Source organism: Macaca mulatta, chromosome 6, assembly GCF_049350105.2.
Source record: "Macaca mulatta isolate MMU2019108-1 chromosome 6, T2T-MMU8v2.0, whole genome shotgun sequence".
Classification (NCBI taxonomy): Eukaryota; Metazoa; Chordata; class Mammalia; order Primates; family Cercopithecidae; genus Macaca; species Macaca mulatta.
In genome coordinates, this window is record NC_133411.1 from 150,085,400 (window position 1) to 150,100,518 (window position 15,119).

The 15,119-nt window shown below is 36.8% G+C and overlaps 1 protein-coding gene across 5 annotated transcripts in view; it reads left to right on the forward strand.

The window, feature by feature from the left end:
- Window positions 1–15,119, forward strand: part of LOC701476 (protocadherin beta-15) — a 44,717-nt gene that overhangs the window by 3,920 nt on the left and 25,678 nt on the right. For 2 of the 5 annotated variants that reach the window (XM_015141077.3, XM_001092245.5), the window contains exon 2: window positions 5,611–6,897. In XM_015141077.3, the coding sequence (XP_014996563.1) occupies window positions 5,611–5,691 (81 nt within the window). In that variant the 3' untranslated portion in view covers window positions 5,692–6,897. Of the gene's footprint in view, window positions 1–5,610; window positions 6,898–10,055; window positions 10,471–15,119 lie in introns of those variants that run through there. The other 3 variants (XM_077937244.1, XM_077937245.1, XM_028849784.2) reach the window with 3 other exon arrangements.

Consider the following 15,119-nt stretch of genomic DNA (forward strand, 5'->3'; position numbering starts at 1 on the left):
AACCTGCCCCTCCTAACTGCCTGCTGTACAGATTTTGGACTTGTCTAGGCACCTTTCACAACTGAATAAGTCACTTCCTTGCAATAAACTGATTACCATACATCTCCTGCTGCCTGTTTCTCTGGCTGAACTTGAACACAGATTTTGATACCCGGAAGTGAAATGCTACTGTAATAAACACTTAAAATGTGCAAGTGGCTTCTGAATTGGAAAGTGGGCAGAGGCTGGAAGAACTTTGACAGGTATGACAGAAAAAGCCTCGCTTGCTTTGGACAGACTGTTAGTAGAAATACGTTGTCAACAAATCTGCTAGTAAGGACTCAGAATGAAGTGAGGAGCATGGTGGAGAAATATGTTGCCTTAGAGAATACCTACATCACTTTAAATAGATTGTGGGTAGAAATACGGATGTTAAAGTTTCTGCTGGTGAGGGTGCAGAAATGAGGAAGATATTATTGGAAATTGAAGAAAAGGGAATCGTTTTATATGGTGGGAGAAAACTTAGCTGAATTGTGTCCTGTAGTTATGTAGAAAGAACTTGTGAGCAATGAACTTGGGAGATTTCACTGAGATTTTCAGGCAAAGGGTTGAATGTACAGTCTGTTTTTTTTCTTGCTGCTTATAGTAAAATGTGAGAGGGAAAAGAATGAGAGGAATTAGATTGAGAGAAGAACTGTGAGGCAAAAAGGAAACAGGACTTGATGGTTGGGGAAATTCTCACCCTACTCAGACTACAAAAGATGTTAAAATCAGGAGATTCACTGCTAAGGATACATGTTCTGCAGAGAAAGCCACAGACATATCAGGACAACCTTTTACTAGTGCCTTGAAAGAATCAGGTAGTCAATCATACAGAAGTTCTTTGAAGAGACTAGGTACATGACATGGATATCTTCAGCCACATCAGCAGAAGCCAGGAATATAGACATAATTACTCAGGAAATAACTTCAAAGGAGTCTCTTGTTTAATAAATTGAATCCCTGTGAAATGCACAAGAAATAAGGTTATTGAGAATGTTTAATCAGCAGAAACACTGCCGGCTTGAACTGAAAGGGATAGAGAGAACTAACTAAAGAAGGATGTGGTACTCCCCCTCTCCAAATTCTGTAAGCAAGAAATAGACTGATAAAACTGCTTAGCTAAAAACATGTGCCAATTCAAATGAAAAAGGAAGGATGGTTCAGAGGATGGAGCCTGAAGTCCAGAGAGTACAGCTCTCAAACCACAGAGGATTAGTCCCAAGCCTTGAAAGCAGGAGTTTCCCTGGATGTATTGCCACATTTGTTGGTGCAAGTGATTTTTTTTTTTTTACTTTTACTTTTTGACAGTTGTCAGACTAGTTTCCAAGTTGTCTGCTTAAGATATATGAGACATTTGTCAGATAAGTAGTGAGGCAGGACATCAGCATGACTTATTTCCCTGCTGATGGGACAAAATGAAGAAACTGGCAGGAACCAGCAGGTGGTGCACAATTGAAGTCAAAAACCCTGCAGGAAGTATCAGGTGGTGCTGAAGGCAACCTTTAATTGCCCTCGCTGCTCATTAGCATAAGAGACTCCCACCAGCCCCATGACAATTCACAAATATCATGGCAACCCAGAAGTTACTGCCCTTTTCCATGGCAATGACCTAGAAGTTACTGCCCCTTTTTCTAGAAAGTTATGAATAACCAGCTCCTCAATTTGCATTAACTCACCTCTTAATTTGCATGTAAGTGAAAGTAGGTATAAGTGGGTATAAATACAGTTGCCAACAACCCATGAGCTGCTACTGCCAACTCCAGGTGCACTGCAAAAGAGTTAGCCCTGCTCAACAAGGAGCAGTCCATTTCAATAAAAGATTGCTGTCTAATAGCACTTTCTTGCCCTTGAATTCTTTTATGTGCGAAGCCAAAAACCCTCCTGGGGTAAGCCCTAATTTGGGGCCTTGCCTGTCTTGAATCAGTCATATTGTTTTCCCTGGGGTGTTATCAAGGGACAGTACTCTGAACTACTGCAATTAAATTTATATCATCATTCAGTCATCTCACAATTGGAAAACATATGCAAATAACTGAAATTTCAAAGAAATATTCCTGGCTAGTAGCATCTCCAAAAGCTGACTTTGGAGAACAGAATCAGAAAGTGAACTGATAAATGTGAGGCATACTTTTAAATCTGGACTTAATGGTATCCTGAGCAAGATTACTAAAATGTTTATGCAGCAATCCAGAATACCCTGCCCCATCACAGGCAATAAGTAGCAAGGCTAAAAATTTTACTTAGTAAAATTGACTAAATATGGATCCTGAAAATATTCATAAGCAGAACAGCAATCCATGTGTTTTTGTGGATTATGGCTATTTGAAGGATAAGTACCAATTCTCCTCTATGTCACACATAGTATCTAGAACAATTTTGAACACGAGTGACAAGTCATTGTTTCTTAGTGAATAAAAAAATTAAGGACAGTGAAATAAGTTTTTCGGAAACTAGCAGGATAGAGACTCTCATCAACATAAACAGAGCCATTCATTTTACCTATTTTCTCTTTCAGATTTTGTAGACCTCCTTTGAGATTTCTATAAGTCTCATCTTGCCTTTTATGATGTTAATCTAAGGCCATTGGTCTTCTTGCTTTATTTTCCTTCCTTGCTTTTATTTTCTTCCTAAATGGCAATTGGAATACATAGGTAGTTGTGGTCATATGACAGCATTCACAAGGTGGGAGGTACCTTATTCTAACAACTGGAAAGTGGAGAAGAATTTTAATTTCTCCCACAAATGAATTTAAATGGGGGCAATAGTTTTCTGAGAAACCCATTAGCTATACTTTTGGTATAATAAAAATAAGCTGCAGTGTCTCGTCACTATCCTCCAAACCACTACTGAAAACAGCAGCATGAAACTTCTATTTCTAGTTTGATTACTGTAAACATGGAAATTATGTATAATTTTAGGCAATTTAGGTAATATGACTATTTAAATGTATATAAAATTATCTCTTTTGGCTGATGGCTGAATTTTTAGAAATGATTTCCTTAAAAGTTGAAAGCTTGGCTGTGCTAGCAGAGGTCTCTCTGGATATTTTGAAGTAATAATGGAGTGTTATGAGTTATCTTTGGCACAGTCCCCTAAGGGTTTTTTAATCTTAGATAAACACTGTGATGATGTATTTTCTTCACAAAAGAACAAAGGAAACATAAACATGATGAATATTTTTTGTTAATCCAAGGCCTATTTCTATAAAAATGGATTCCTTTCCTGTAAAATCAATAGAATATAGGCTCTAATATAGCAAGCTCCCTTCATATGTATTTCCAATCTGTTAAGGGAGAGGCTTGTGTCTTTTTTCCCAAGCAAAGCCAAATAACGTTTAATGAGAGTTCACTTTGGTGATGTTTAATGAAAATTTAACTCAAGTAGAAGCCTCACTGGAATACTCCATGAACAGAAATGTAATCTGGGCAAAACCCTGCAGCCTTTATCCTGGGAAATGTAATAAAAAATCATCAGAATATTGTCTCTATTGCTGAATCAGTAGCCTGGAAATCACTGCAGAAGTTTTACCTATGGGAGGCTATGGGAACCCTCTTGTGTCATGTGCTCTCAAATGTGAATGAGCAGGTCAAGAACTAAGGATATTCAAAAGGTTTAAAATGTCCAAATAGGCAGTTCTGGAAATACCCCAGCATTGTTTGAATATTATATTTGACATGAAATATAAAGGCATATGAAATACTTTGCCCAAGTTCTGTTCCAAGTTCTCTTTCTGACCAGAAATTTTCATCTGACCATTGTTAGAAGTCTGATCCATGCCAGGGAAGTCAGGCAATCCAAATTTTGGCAGACTGAAAGAATGGAGGTTAAAGATATTCCTGAGCATGCTCCTTGAGGGAACCTTATGTCATTCAACTAGCCTGTCCCTAAATGTTACTCCTCAAATTGTCACTACTGCCATCAACATTCAGAATCATGTTTGAAAAGTGTATGCTCTTCTACATATCTCGTATATTCTGCATTGAAAATGACTTTTAGAAATTCATACTTTATAGTAACAGAAAATGCACTAACCAGAAAGATCTTTTGCCAAATTAATACTTCTGTTAGTCTAAATTCTTTTGGTTTTAATCAACAGAAACCCAATTCAAATTAGCTCTCAAGATAAAATACAGAATTTATTGAGAAGATATTAGGGTATATAATGTAATTTAGGATATGTTTGGAAATAAAACTGATTGAAGGGTAAGGCCATAACAATTAGAAACAAGGACTTGACCATTTTTTCTATCCTGCTGGTTTTATTCCCTTTTACTGCAGACCAGCTTCCTTCACATGGAGAAAAATGCACTTATATTTCAAGAGCCTAAAAGTTATTTTAAAACTATTGTAAGTTGATTCATGCCTTTTCTGGTACCAAGTTTGGAAGTACTGGTGGGCTTGTATCAATTCCAAACTAGGGCTAGGAAGCAGGATATTTGTGCTTGTTGGTTTAATAATATGACTGCTCCCATTTGTTTTACTCCAATGGGGCGGAGATATATGCACTCCCTGGAAAAGCGGAGGCAAACGCATATCTGCATGTGTCAGTATTCACCAACACCAATGATTTGAAATTAAGGAAATCACAGTTAACTATTTTTTCATAATTCTTGTATTTTATGTGTCTGTAAATATTACATAAATTTTACTTCACAATCAGGGCAACAGATAGATGGTAGCTCAATTACTTTGAAAATCCAGGCATTTGTCTGTGTAATGGTCATAGGTGACAATGGCAACTCAACATTGATGCAGAAATTTCTGTATACTGCTCAGCACGTTAATGAAAACTGATGCCCAATAGTAAGGGCAAAGTAGACTATCTGGAGTGGTGGTGGCAATTGAGGGTGGTTCTTCTTAAAATGGGAATTAAAATCAGTGAGGCCTGCGACATCTATTTTTTCATCAAAATCTTCCATTGAACATTCATTTTAGCTAGCACAGTAGCCATTAGCATATTTTTAAGTGGATTTTTTTCTTATACACCTAGATGCCCCCTTAATAATATGTTAAAGGAAGAGATGTAATAGCAAAATGACTTAAATACATGAATTCGTTCTTGATCTTTCTATGTTTCTGACTGCAGTAATCATTATTTAACTGACTGGGGCTTTTGATAACTGCATTACTTCTGGTTATCAGCATAGTCACAAAAAAATTAAAATTCTCATAAATTCTGGGACTTTCAGAAGTTGGCACCATACTTACAGCCCCCATTATGAATATTAATGGCTGGAGAACAGCAAATGCCATTTCCTCTAGGGTATAACCATTAGTACCCAATCATCAGTAGTCCTTGTCACTTGTGGCAATGATGGTCATTTTCAAGATAGTATTGATTTGTATACCAAATGATAGAAGAAAGCTAATTACTACTACTTTTAGATTTGGTCTTTCTCTTACCTTTTCCAAAAAACATATTTGATTGATTCCTGACAACCTTCTCACATATAGAAATGCATGTTTTGAAATGGGCCCAGAGATCCCAATGAGTACTACTCCTTTTGTATCTTACTATACAAATGTTTTATGGGTAAAGTCTAGAATTTAAAGGCATCTTTAAAGGATTAATACTTTTGTCTTTCTTAGACTGATCTGGAATACCTTGAGAAGAGCATTACTTCCAGTTATCAGCATAGTCACCAAAAAGTCAAGAAAAATCTACCATGATACATAAATGATGATGCCTCAAACAATTTTAGAAATCTACAGCTACAAATACACAAAATCCCAGAGTCGGTTGTATTTGTGTGTGTGCATTTGCGCCTGTATATTTGTGTGTCTCTGGTGGGTGGCTTTAGTAGACAGTGGCAATAAACTGCAGAGATAAATACCAGAGTAACATTGCTTTTCCAAAACTTTTCCACATTAAGGTTTTTTCTTTAATCTGTGAATGTATGTAATAAAGTTAGCATTAGCAACATACTGTAGAATAGTTTATATTTTCAAATGAAAGGAAATTATTTCTTGCATATGGAACAATCCCAACATTATTGGATTTAGAATTTTCGTGACATTCTGGCCTTGAAGGAGCAGCCCAGGAGAAGGAGCTGTGAAGTAGACATGGTAACTTTTCTCCCAGTGAGATCAGGAAACAATAAAGTTAATAATAGGATCTGACAGGATGAGGGTGAGGTTTTAGTGTGGCAAGTGTGCAAGGGCAGGGTGGTTCCTGTGTTTACTTAAAATTTCATATTGTTTCTCATGGGTGTTTACATTAAATTTTAATTTTTACAATATTGCAACAAATAGTATTTATCTCCAAGTTTTGGGATAATGACTTAAAATTTGCATCTCAGTTACTTGCTTCACCTTTGTCCCAGTTGTTGGTTGTTTCCAACTTGCAAGTTCAAATGACCATCACTATGGTAACAGTGATGGCTACAGCCGTGGAATTCGAGCAAAGAAATCAGAAGCAAGTCCTATTCCAAATACGGAGTGGCAGGAGCAACGGTGGAAGAATACAAAGACATCTCATGAGCTGGAGTCCTGCAGACTGGGAATGGAACAGCACCTGTGTGATCATGATTGTCCAGGAAAATTGTTTATAAGTTTTTCCTCCAGGTGACATGCAGCTAAGTCAGTTGTGCTAATTTTGTTGAGAATTTGTGCATCTATGTTCATGAGAGATGTTGATCTACAATTTTTTTTCTTGTAAAACTCTTGTCAGGGTTTAGTTTCTGGTCTCATCAAATGACCTGGCAATTGTTTCCTCCTCCTCTTCTTTTAAGAAAGAGTTTATGTAAGATAGTTATTATTTCTACTTCATGTATTTTATAGAATTTACTGCAAAACCCAACCGTGAATGACATTTTATTTGTGGGAAGATTTTGAATTGCACACTCAATTTCTTAAATAAATATGCTGCAATTCTAATTTTCTGTTTCCTCTTCTGTCAGCAGCTGGCAGCTTGTGTTTTTTAAGCAAATTTGTCTATTTTATCAAAGATGTTGAATTTATTGTCATAAAGCTATTGATAATATTTCTTTTTCATCTTTCAATATATTTAGAATCTGCAGTGAATGTTTTTCCTCCTTTTGTCTTTATTGGTATTTCTGTCAATGTACCAATTCTATTAATTTTAAAAAACAAACCAATCATTGGTTTTACTGCTTTTCCTATTACTTTCTGTTTTCTTCCTTTTCTCAGAGGAAAAAAAGGCTGGAGTGCAGTGATGCAGTCATAGCTCACTGTGACATCAAACCCCTACCCTCAAGAGATCCTCCTAAGGCCAGGCATGGTGGCTCACACCTGTAATCCTAGCACTTTGGGAGGCTGAGGAGGGTGGATCACCTGAGGTCAGGAGTTTGAGACCAGCCTGGCAAACATAGTGAAACCCCATCTCTACTAACAATACAAAAATTAGCCAGGCGTGGTGGTGGGCGCCTGTAATCCCAGCTACTCGGGAGGCTGAGGCAGGAGAATTGCTTGAACCCTGGGGGTCAGAGGTTGCTGTGAGTCAAGATCGTACCACTTCACTCCAGCCTGGGTGAAAGAGCAAATCTCCATCTCACAAAAAAGAGAGAGAGAGAGAGAGATCCTCCTGCCTCAACCTGCTGAATAGCTAGGACTACAAGTGCATACCACGAAATCCAGCTAATTGTTTTTATTTTTATTTTTGTAGAGACAGTGCCTCACTATATTGCCTAAGTTGGCCTCAAACTTTTGGGCTTAAGCAATCCTCCCACCTCAACCTTCAAAAATGCTGGGATTACACATGTGAGCTACCTTTTCTAGCCTCCTTTTTGTTTCCTATTTTATTGATTTCTGCTCTTCTGTTTTTATTTCCTTTATTCTATGTATTTCGAGTTTAGTTTTCTCTTTTTCTAGCTTCTCTGAAAGCTTAGATCATTGAATCTAAGCCTTTCTTTTCTAACATACTTGAAAATATATAAAAATATAAATTAAAGGTATAAATTTCTTCTTATATATTACTTAAGTCGTATTTCATGAACTTGACTAGTTTGTGTTTTTATTACCATTCAGTTTGAACTATTCTTGTTTGATCCATTGCTTGACTATAATTGTGTTGCTTAATTTCCAAATATCCAAAGGTAACATTTTTGATATCCAAAATAATTATTTTTTGGTCTGGGAGCATACTCTGTATAATTTCAACCCTTTGAGATTTATGAAGTCATTAAAAATTATTTAGCATGTAAGTTACCATGGTGAGTTCCCCATGTGTACTTGAAAGAAATGTGTAATCGACAGTTGTTGGTTGAGTATTCTGTAAATATGAATTAAATCAAGTCACTTGACAATGTTTTTAGATCTTTATTCTTAACATTCTTTCTACATGTTTGGCCAATTACTAGAAGAAGAGTGTTAAATTCTTCAACTGTGATTGTGAGTTTTTGTTTTATAATTATACTTTAAGTTATAGGGTACATGTGCACAACATGCAGGTTTGTTACATAGCTTTACATGTGCCATGTTGGTTTGCTGCACCCATTAACTCATTATTTACATTAGGTATTTCTCCTAATGCTATCCCTCCCCCTGCCCCCCACCCCACGACAGGCCCCTGTGTGTGATGTTCCCCATCTTGTGTCCAAGTGTTCTCACTGTTCAATTCCCACCTATGAGTGAGAACATGCAGTGTTTGGTTTTCTGTCCTTGTGGTAGTTTGCTCAGAATGATGGTTTCCAGCTTCATCCACGTCCCTGCAAAGGATATGAACTTATCCTTTTTATGGCTGCATAGCATTCCATGGTGTACATGTGCCACATTTTCTTAATCCAGTCTATCACTGATGGACATTTGGGTTGGTTCCAAGTTTTTGCTGTTGTAAATAGTGCTGCAATAAACATATGTGTGCATGTGTCTTTATAGTAGCATGATTTATAATCTTTTGGGTATATACCCGGTAATGAGATCACTGGGTCAAATGGTATTTCTAGTTCTAGATCCTTGATGAATAGCCACACTGTCTTCCACAATGGTTGAACTAGTTTACACTCCCACTAACAGTGTAAAAGCGTTCCTATTTCTCCACATCCTCTCTAGCATCTGTTTATTGGGAATTTTTTATTTACTTTCAGTTCCATTATTTTTAAATCTCATGTACTTTAAAGCTCTGTTATTACATGCACAATGGATAGCTTCTTGATGAATTGACACTCATTATTATACAATGTCTCTTTTAGTCTGTAGTTACTCTGTCTGATATTTATATAGTCAGTCTACATGTCTTATGCTTAAGGTTTGTGTGATATATTTTTTCATTCTTTTACTTTCAACCTTTATTTATATTAAAAGCATCTTTTTAAAACAACATAACATTAAGTCTTGCATTTTATCCAATGTTAATATGTTTGCTTTTTAATTGGAGAGTGTATTCCATTTGTATGTAATTATTCATAACATGATTGTCTCTATTGAAATTTTATTCACACTCTCCATTTTCATTCCTATATTCCTCATTTTCTGGTTTCTTTTGAAATCCTTTTTTCCTCATTTTCTGTTCTCTTTTACTTGATTAGATATTTTTCATATTCCATTTTATATCCTTATTTGAATTTTTAGCTACAACAATTTCAGAAATATTTTTTCTAAGAATGACAATATATGGCCTTTTCTTATCATGGTCTACCTTCAATTACTATTATACTACTTAAGTTACAATATAAAAAACTTCCAATTATGTAATCCTCATTCTGTTGCCATGACATAGATGGATCAGCACAAGACACAGGACAAATACTTGAGAATTCATACGGTGGAAAACCTCTATGAAAATAATCAAATTTGAAAATCTCTCAAAAAGATCTTGATATCTACTCCGTAGAAAATACCCCAAATTGGAGACAAATATAATGAGAGTAATAAACATGAAAAGATCTCAGCCAGATTTCAAATCTAAATGTGCACTAGAGAACTCATGCTGCAGGGAAATTACATGAATTCAGTGAATGCAAGAAAGTCTTCACTGACCTTTCACTTGTTAAAATACACACAGCATCACACACTGGACACATACCCTATCAAAGTAAGGAATATAGGTAACCCTTTATGTGTTCCTTGTATTTTAGGAATCATGAAGAATTTCACACTGGAGAAGAATACTATGAATAGACATGTAAGCAAACCTTTGTTCATTCTTCATTTACTGATGTACATGTAAGAACTCACAGTGGGCTGGGCACGGTGGCTCATGCCTGTAATTCCAGCACTCTGGGAGGCCGAGGCGGGTAGATCACCTGAGGTTAGGAATTCAAGACCAGCCTTACCAATATGGTGAAACCCCATCTCTACTAAAAATACAAAAATTAGCCAGGTGTGGTGATGTGCACCTGTAATCCCACCTACTCTGGAGGCTGAGACAGGAGAATTACTTAAACCCAGGAGGTAGAGGTTGCAGTAAGCCAGGATCATGCCACTGCACTCCAGCCTGGGTGACAGAGTGAGACTCCATCTCAAAAAAAAAAAAAAAAAAAAAAAGAACTCACAGTGGACAGTGGAGATAAGCCTTATGAAATAAGAAATGTGAAAAAGCTTTCAATTTTCTTTAATCTTTTAGAAAACCTGTGAAAACTCTCATTGAAAAGAAATTTTATTAACATAAAACTGTGGAAAAACCTTAAGTTGCCCCTAATGCTTTAGCGCATATGTGATAACTCATATTGTAATTTACCCTATGGATATAAAAGAATGTGAAATAGTCTTGATTTCTTCCACATCTCTTACTGTACATGTAAGAACTAACATTGGAGAGAGGATTTGTGAATACAGAGAATGAAGAAAAGCCTTCATTTATTCCTCAAAACTTCATGTTCAAATGAGAATAAACCAAAAAGGAGCTTTACACATGTAAGAAAGATGGGCAAGTATACAGTTTGCCCTCCTCTTTTAATAGAAATGTAAGAACAAACACTGAAGACAGCCTCTATAATTGTAAACAACATGAAAAATCCTTCGTTTATTCTTCGTATTTTACCATTCATGTGATAAAACACATTGGAGAAACATTGTGTGATGATTAATTTTATGGGTCAATTTGACTGGGTTAAGGATACCCAGGTAGCTGGTAAAGCATTATTTTTGGATATATCTGTGAGGGTGGTTCAGAAGAGATTGACGTTTGAATCAGTGGGTTGAGTAAGGAAGACCAGGCCTCATCCAGTATGGCTGGGCACCATTTAGTCAGTCGAGGGCCTAGACAGAACAAAAAGTCATAGGAAAGGTGATTTTGCTCCCCTTTCTGGTACTGATACACCCTCTTTTCTTGTCCTTGGATATAAGAAGTCTAGGTTCTCTGGTCTTTGTATTCTGGGACTTATGCTAGTGGCCCTCCAGGTTCTTGGGCCTTCAGACTTGAACTGAGCTATGCCACTAGCTTCCCTTGTTCTCCAGTTAGCAGATGGCATATTATGGGACTTCTCAGCCTCTATAATCATGTAAGCTGATTCTCATAATAAATTCTCTCTATCTATCCATCTATCTATCTTCTAATAGTTCTGTTTCTCTGGAGAACCCTGACTAATAAACACACTGAATGTATGAAATGCAGAAATGTCTTCAGCTATTCCTCATCCCTAACAAAACAGTGTGAGAACTCACACTGGAGAGAAATTCTATTAGTATAAGGAGTGTAGGAAAATCTTATCCTGGGTCTAATTTTTTCAAATTGAGGTAAAATTCATATTAAAGAGGAACCACATAAGTGCAAGAAATGTAGGAAAATGTAATCCCTCACACTTTAGTATGCATGTGAGAACACATACTGAAAAGAAATAAATGCATAGAATATGAGAAAACTTTCAAGTCTTTTTCATGCCTTAGTCAGCAAGTGAGAACTCATACTGGGAGATATGACTGCAAAGAATGTGGAAAATCCTTTAGTTTTTTTCCTCATATTTTCAAAGACATGTGAAAACTCACATTGGAAAGAAACCCAATGAATGTGATTCATGTGGGAAGGTCTTCAGATACATCTCTTCTTATACATAAAGTTGACACCAGAAGACAAATCTTTAAAATCTTGTAAATATGAAAATGTTTTATTAGTATCTCATCTTTGAAGTGGACCCCAGCTCATAATTCATTTTTTATTTTCTAATAAAAACTTTTACGATGACAACTATTGCTCCCAGTACCCTTTCAGCTATCTCACACAACTTTTGATACATATTATTTTTATTATAGTTTACTAAGTGTCTAATTTCCATTGTGAAGTCTCCTTGGACCTGTGGCTGAAATAAAATAATTTAAAATTTATTTTATTATTGTTTCTAATTAAATTTCATTATAGTTAATGCAAGTGGTCATTGTGCTGTTGAGTTTGGTACTTTGGGGGTTTCTTTTTTCTGGTTTCCCATAGCAGATCCTAGGATTTGCTTACCTGATATCTACCCTGCCCTTCTTCCTTACTAAGAAAACTTAGAATTTTTCAATTTCACTGTTGAAAGAGGTATCTTCAGCAAATTTTTGCAGAGAGTGTACTCTACAACTAATTGTCTTGGTCAATATAGTTTATAGAAATTTAAAAATGTGCAAAGTTATTGAAAAAGGAAGTTTCATCTGACCTCTGATCTGATGATTGAACTTTCTGTATTTTGCCACTGCTTCAAGTTGAACACAGCCCTTCAAGTTGAAAAGAGGGAACTTGCAGACATGTGGATGAAAGTTAGAGGTAATGATGATTGTGCTGGACTGTGTTATATGGTTTAGAAATACATTTTCCAGAATCCTCTTTGCTGTATGGTTTATAGGTTAGAGTTGAACAAAAGAGGAAACTGAATGAGATTTGGAACGAAGAAATAAAATGGAAGGCATAAATCTCAAAAGGACGTGGCAGTAGCAGATTGACAAACAGATCTAGACGTACTCATCAGTTCCAAACTTTAAGCATGTCTTTCAGACTACTGGCTGTGTTGAACAACATCAGCACGGAGTCAATCACCTAAGCACTTAACTTCAATTCCCTCAGAAGTGGTAGTTTCCAGGCCAGGCACAGTCACTCACACCTGTAGTCTCAGCACTTTGGGAGGCTTAGGCGAGTGGGTCACTTGAAACCAGGAGTTCGAGACCTGCCTGGCCAATATGGCGAAACCCCATCCCTACTAAAAATACAAAAATCAGCTGGGCATGGTGACACACGCCTGTAATCCCAGCTACTCAGGAGGCTGAGGCAGGAGAATTGCTTGAACCTGGGAGGTGGAGGTTGCAGTAAGCAGTAAGCCAAGATCCTGCTGCTGCACTCCAGCCTGGGTGACAGAGTGAGACCCTGTCTCAAAAAAAAAAAAAAAAAAAAAAGAAAAAGAAAAAGAAAAAGAAAAGAAAGAAGAAGAAGAAAAAAAAAGTGGTAGCTTCCACAAACATCTCTATGAGCTCATTATCTTTCATTACCTCACTTTGGTGGCTAGGCAGGCATAGCTGCCTGAATTTCCTTGCAAGCTTAAACCTGCTCATTCATACCACTGTAGCAGAATTTCAGGATTAGAGGCTTTCTTTAATATTCTGACTCCATTTTCTCCACATTTATCAAAGGTCTAATTTTTATGGTGAGCATGTAGTTCCCATAATACTTCTCAAGGCCCTGTTTCTCCAAGTCATACAATATTTCAGGAAAAACAAACAAATAAGTAACTTTATTCCCATATTGTATTGTTCAGTGGCTACACCATCCTTGCCCTACCTATTTCTGGACTCTCCTAGGAGAAAAATCAGCACCTTGTTGATTTGTGGAGCGTATCTTGGGAGTTTTCTGTTATTCAAGACCAAATAAAACCCCTAAATAATAAATGTAGTATGTGTTAAATTAAAACAATCAATGTAATTTATCATATTAACAAAATAAAGGAGCAAATCTGAATTTAGATACATAATAGATACATAGACAGTCTTTTAAAAAATTCTAAATGGGCCAGGCACAGTGGCTCACACTTGTAATCTCAGCACTTTGAGACTCCAAGGTGGGAAGATTGCTTCAGCCTGGGAGTTCAAGACCAGCCTGGGCAACTTGGCAACAAAATATTTATGCATCATAAAGGAGTTTTCATGAGTGTACCATTAATTACTAAAGCGACCTTGTTCACCCTGTCAGATAAGTTTAATGTTTAGTTTGAGGCATGAAGAAGAAAAGGTTTTCCATTCTTCAGCAGTAAGCCTTTTTTTCAGGCATTTGTTTAAGAAAAATGAAATGAAGGAAACACTGTGCAATGTTTTTTGTTTTGTGAGCATATCAGTGCTTTACTGTTAGCCATAGCTGTGACTGTCTTGCCATTTCAGATGTGGGAGACTAGATGGCTGTTGTCATTGCTGATCCTGTGAGAATATGAAACTGGATAACATATGAAATGCAAAATAAAACAAAATCAAAATAAAAAATACTAATGCCCCTTCATTAGGATATCCCTATTTGCATTAATGAAGTAAATGTATGGGCCAGGCGTGGTGGCTCATGCCTGTAATCCCATCACTTTGGGAGGCTGAGGCAGGCGGATCACCTGAGGTCAGGAGTTCAAGACCAGCCTGGCCAACATGGTGAAACTCCATCTCTACTAAAAATACAAAAATTAGCTGGGCATGAGGGCGGGCACCTGTAATCCCAGTTACTCAGGAGGCTGAGGCAGAAGAATTGGTTGAATTCAGGAGGTGGAGGTTGCAGTGAGCTGAGATCATGCCATTGCATTCCAACCTGGGCAATGGTGCGAGACTCCATCTCAAAATAAATAAATAAATAAATACAAATATATGAAAATCTATGGACTCTCCTAAAGAAAAGACTCTGCAGATGATTTTTCTATTGTCATCTAATAAATCCACTCTAATATGTTTAATGCTTCATAATATGTTTGACCCCTTCAGTACTCTCCAAGAGAGTTCTGGTAACTCCAGCTCATTTATTGTAGTCCATCATTATGCCCAAGCTTCAAGAGGCCAACCCAGCAATGTATTAGTTCTTATGATAGGTGTCATTGCCAGGAGGCAATTCTGAAGTACAAATCTGAAATCAAGAGAGACTATCTTCGTACCCCAAACGCTCCTCTGTCCAGCAGTGTATTACACACACACACACACACACACACACACACACACATAAATTTATGTTGAATATCCATTTCCAAGCATAATCCCCTGTTTCTGCTGGTGCA